The sequence below is a fragment of the Scomber japonicus genome, chromosome 3 (assembly GCF_027409825.1).
Source record: "Scomber japonicus isolate fScoJap1 chromosome 3, fScoJap1.pri, whole genome shotgun sequence".
Lineage (NCBI taxonomy): Eukaryota > Metazoa > Chordata > Actinopteri > Scombriformes > Scombridae > Scomber > Scomber japonicus.
Genome location: NC_070580.1, coordinates 17,131,988 through 17,137,442, shown reverse-complemented (window position 1 = coordinate 17,137,442; position 5,455 = coordinate 17,131,988). Strand labels below are relative to the sequence as shown.

General features: G+C 42.5%; 1 protein-coding gene across 2 annotated transcripts; it reads right to left on the bottom strand.

Moving 5' to 3' along the window:
* Window positions 1-1,406: 1,406 nt before the first annotated feature.
* On the bottom strand, window positions 1,407-5,455 carry LOC128355868 (class E basic helix-loop-helix protein 40-like). Of its 2 annotated transcripts, XM_053316246.1 has the most exons (6): window positions 5,259-5,455; window positions 5,058-5,148; window positions 4,859-4,922; window positions 4,511-4,618; window positions 4,030-4,153; window positions 1,407-3,473 (listed from the first exon to the last, which is right to left on the bottom strand). In XM_053316246.1, exons 2-6 carry the CDS (start codon window positions 5,126-5,128, stop codon window positions 2,554-2,556), a joined length of 1,287 nt encoding a protein of 428 aa, XP_053172221.1. In that variant the 5' UTR covers window positions 5,129-5,148; window positions 5,259-5,455; the 3' UTR covers window positions 1,407-2,553. The 2 variants fall into 2 exon arrangements, with proteins under 2 accessions (XP_053172221.1, XP_053172220.1); XM_053316245.1 differs by having other exon boundaries at window positions 5,058-5,455.

Sequence of the window (5,455 nt, the reverse complement as noted above, 5' to 3'; positions counted from 1 at the left end):
TGTTTTGAGCATGTTAACAAGTGAACAGAGTTTAGGAGGTTTTGTCAGCAATCATATTATTAACTTATATTTTAGTGGGCTGGAAGCCTAACATATAAGATCTTTCTGAATATGTGTCGGTATGTTTTATGATCATGTTATAAATATAACTACAGTCAATGTTGTATTTGAGTTCATTTGTATGAAAACAAACAAGCAAAAACAGTTCATACAAACATGTTGCTAATATGGTAAGATTGCAGAAAATAATGTAACTCATTCCATCTTTTGGAGAAACCCAGCAACAGGATGGAGGTATTTTAGCTCACCAGCAGGTGGCAACAAAAGTCCAATAATTAAACACAGTGTTTATGCCAAAGCCTTGCTCGAGGAATTGGCAGTCCTGGTTAATATTGAGAAACGTGGTTCGTAGGTTTTTCAGCATGACAATTGCCACTTATTTCACCATATAAATTAATGCATAATTTTGGGGGTATTTTTGCCTTTATTAGATAGATTCATAGAAATAGAAACAGACAGGAAACACTGGGAGAGGAAAAGACGTGTATGGCATGCAACAAAGCTCAAACAGGAGATATTATAGTTATATTGCATGCATCTTGATCACTATGTCCCCAGATATAAATATCAAAAGTATTATGTAACTATTGCACAATATCAAATTCTAAAATATTCTCTAACATAACAGGTAAGCTGCACCTCCAAAATCAGCTAGCAAATGATGTCTCATGAGAGCAATAAAACATACATCTTCCTCAAATACATTAAACTGAACTTCCAGAAAGTCAGAGGGAAGTTATGATGTAATTAATGACGTTGAGGTCATGGCCTTGCACTTTCTTACAGTTCAAAAATGATAGTGGATACAATAAGTGGTATCTGAAGTTGAACGTAGACGCTGACTGGGCTTGTGTAGACAGGTGAACATGTTGATATCTGGGGCATGAGATATGTAATGTGACTTTGCTCTCACACAGCTGAAAAATGCTCACACGGAATGCAGTAAATAGTTGTTGTGACTCATGCTTCTACATGTTTTAATGGACTTGTCCAGTATGTGCAATGGGATGTGACACTGGCATTTCATATTGCATCACACAGCCAATAAGACATGACGAGATGCTTCCCTGTCAGGCTGTTGACATGATGCAGATGGATCCTGATTATTGCCTCAGGAGATTAACTGAAACAGTTTACAATCATGTGTGTTTACTTGTTGTTGTATTAGCGGGCACAGACGGTTAACCAGCAGGAGAGCTGGGCTACAGATCTGCCATTACATAAGTGTTCCCTGTCGTATGAATGTTGTGGTGCCGTAAAAAAAAAAGAGAACAGATTGTATTTCATTACTAGATGTGTTCACACGCTCCTTCTTTCTCACACAAATACAGTCAAAGTGATTTTCCACGGGAAAAAATACTTTATTAATACACTTATATAATGTATATCAACATTTATAGACAAAATATGTACATCAAACATCTTTCATGTAGGTCCCAAAATATAAAATCTCAAGTACCTCTTTCTATAGAAAACTAGTCTTCTGGTAAAACGTTTACATTCACTTCTCTTCTCCTCACTCCTTTGAATCCAGTATTCATATGTAGTACAGAGAATAAACATCTGAGATTTATTAGCTTTTCACAAGTAAAAGGCAACAGCAAGAACAAACACCAGGTTTGACTTGAGCAGAAACAGATGTTGAGTATGCAGACCAGGTCCAGCACAGTGCTACAGTATGTACACAGTTTCTGAGTACACAAACGTACAATTGTCCACACTCTGTCCTCCTTCTATCTCTCCAGACAGAGTGCAAGAACAGGTATCAAAAATAGAAATGTACAAGAAGTCTATGAACAATAATTACAGAAAATCCATCTCAACTGTCTGCGTTGAATAACAAGACTTCTCATTCAGCGTGGTCATGTGGTGGGCCATTCCTTCATCCACCCATGGGTGTACCCATACTCTTGTCTCTACACACTTGTGGAAACCCTTGTATTTTATGGTGCCAGACATCATAGTGATCTGGTTCAAAGGGCATTTTCAGTGACGATAATGGTGACCTCTAGGACACAAGCGACAAACTTTGGGTGTAATATTACTGTTCACATCTGGTGCAATGATTTTCTAAAGTACAAAGATGGTACAAAGAAGGTGTGTCATTAGCGCAACAGCTACAAGTGAGATGCATCAGTGTCATCGGCGTATATACTTTAACAGCAGCATCTGAAACATTTCTTTCTTTACATTCATCCAAGTGTATGTGTGTGTGTGTACGCAGGGCAGGTTTAGTTTATATGATATTTTTGTATTACCACTGAGCATTAAAACATTCAACCAAGGCTTTGCTTTTCTCTGAGTGTGGATGGATACTGCCCTCCCTCTCATCCCCCCAGTCATTTCTACAAGTCCTCTCGTTTGCTGTTTGACCTCTGGGCTGAGGAACAGAGGATAAAAATGAGGATGGATTATGGAACGACCCAGTCATGTTTTCCCTCCTAATATGGTCTTTGCTGCTGGACCATCTTGTCAACCCTGTTTTCTTATCTCTCAGTCTTTGGTTTCCAGGTTGAGGGGTGGTACCTGTTTTAGTGCCTGAAGGAGGGCAGGGGAGTCCATGGGGGTTTGCGATATGGCTGGGGCTGGAGAGCCTCCCCTTGGAGACATCACGAGCTGAGGTGGTGGCGGTCTTTCACTGGACATGGCAGGTGCTGTGCTTCCCATGCCGGGGTACAGCATAGGCACGGCTCCTGGGTACCAGCATTTCTCCAGCATTGGCAGGTAGGCGGCAGCAGAGGGTGGAATGAGGTAGAAAGGCATGCAGAGGGGATGTGGAGGAGGTGGATGGTTGGGGGATACACTCATGTAACTACCATAACCACTTGAGGATGGTGAAGTGGATGACTCTCCACCCGAGAGCACCTCATCCTCAGATGACTCCACCCGGGGTCGTTTGTGGCGTGGCTCATCGTCCTCCTGCTTGATGCTGGAGCCCTGCCTCTCACTGAGTGCTCGCTTCAGCTGGCTCTCCTGACTGTAGTAATCTGGTCGTCCCTGCGACACCCCTGACTCATTCTTCTCCAACTCTCCCCCATAGCCGCTGTCTGTATCCGTATCACTGCCACTCTGCTCGCCACTCTGTGGAGCATACGCTCGCTGAATGACAGGCACACAGTTCCTACCATAGCCCTCACTGGGTTTAGGGGGTAAGCTGGTGGGCATTTCCTTGTGAGGTTGGTGCTGGTGGTAGGCAGGAATTTCCTCAGGTGGAGGACTGAGAGGAGTGCGGGGTCTGACCGGACTTTGCAGCACCTCTGCAGCTAACTTGTGAAGGTGATTGATCACGTGGGATGGTGTGAAGTCTCCTTCAGTCTCATGACTGGTTAGATATTGAAGGATCTCCTTGGCACACATGTGGAAGCCAGAGCGGAACATCTCCTCTGACTTCTCTTGACTGACAGGAGGCTGTTCTGTAAACGCAGGAAGAAACCACACTGTCAAACAACCTACAACTTTACTTAAATGTGAGATTTTGCTGATTTTTAGTTCCTTTTTCAATAGCTATAGCTATATTTCTAGTCTCGTATTTGGCTAGAGTTAGTCATTGTAATTTGCATTCTGTCAAACCAAATCATTGTGATTTACATGAACAGCTGTGTGCTGTGTGCTTGAGGACAGGGGAGATATGTCAAAAATCTTTTTATCACATTTTTTTAACAGCAAAAATTGTTTGGCCAACCATCAGATTCTGGCTGAGATTGAGAATTGAACTACTGATTGCAAGGCCCTGATATACTGATATTCGTCTGTGGATGCAGACATTAAAACATTGCTCACTGAATGAGCAAGCAGCAGTTCATTAAATTGAATGCAATGGGAATGAAATACAGCAAATGGAATTCAATTTGAAGAATTTTTCCTGGGGGAGGACCCCCAGAATTCCTGTTTTATTGTGTCCTTGCCACTTCTCAAACCAAAGTTATGCCCTTGTCTGTGTGTGTATACAGTCAGTGATTTGCAGCTCACCAATTTGCATGCCGTTCTGCAGAGCGAGGATCTTCTGCTGCTGTTGCTCCAGAAGAGAGGAGAGGGCTTTCACATGCTTGAGCGTAAGCTCTAAAACCACAGCCTTCTCCAGATGGCCAAGAGTCTGTAGGAGACACATACTGTCAGCACATCCTCACCTCTTACATAACACACTGAAACTCAGCTTTGCTAACCCTGTACACATCTAGGCTGTCACACATTGTCATCATCAGCAATGCAACAGTTGCAATGGGCAATAAAAATGTTATCAAGAAATGTTTGATATTATATGGAAAGGTATGAATTTAAACATTGACACACGACACAAGACATATCCTCTTTAGTCAACTCTGAGCTGTCACTCACTGACTGCTGACGCACTAAGCACAAAGGATGCATTGCCACTGGGCAGCCACTTGGTGGTGCAGGCCACTAAATACAGTGAATCACATTCTCCCTCCCAGCTACAGCATGAACTTACCGTGAGTTTCAGGTGCTCTGGCAGTAAATCTTTCAGCTGGGCGATGCACTCGTTTATCCGGTCACGCCTTTTCTTTTCAATCAGTCTGTGAGGCAGTTTGTAGGTTTCCTGCATAAACACCATTGTTAGGGTTAATTCAACTGTTCTGACAGCACATAGCTAGCTGTTTATGATCCTCAGAGGCAGTAATGCTGAGGGAGGACTCCAGGAGTTATGTCATAACAGAAATTAGGTCAACCATTTATGGGACTACTGCCCGCTTAATTCCAACCTTGTAGTTCACACGCTTTAATAAAAATATATCTGGCTGTAAGTATAACAAGTTGGCAATAAACAATAATAACAAACCTTGCTCTCTTCTCCTCTCTTCATTCCTCGCCTGGGTTTATAAACATACATCGGGAAATCCATCCTACAGAAACATACAGAGAACACAGCAATCGGTCATGAGGCAATGGTTTGGTGAAGTCTGAGATAAGCTACTGAATAAATAATACAGACAAGTCTAAGACAAGACAAAGGCAAGTAAAGAGTAAGTGTAACTTACCCCTGCACGTCTGATAGATCAGCCTGGTGTTTGGACAGAGGAGGTGGCTGCGCGCTTGGGATTCGCTCCATTCTCTCTACTCCAATAAAGTCTTTTCCAAAGCGTGATTAAAAAAGTTGGAAAGCAGCAGCAGTTTGCGAAATGCACAAAAAAATGCTTCAAAAAAAATATGAAAATGTTAATTAATCTGTCATTCTTTACCACTCGTCTTAATAAAGTAGAGGTTATTTTATATGCGATAATGGTTTTCGAGTTAGTCCCTAGGATTTCCAAGCCGTGGTCCCGCCGCAGAAAGAAGGCAACCCTCTTAATGGCGCGTTGGGAAGGTGGGGGAGGACAGAACGACGAGTTAAATAAACTGACTCTCCGCTCAGCCTGACCTACCTCTATCACATGAG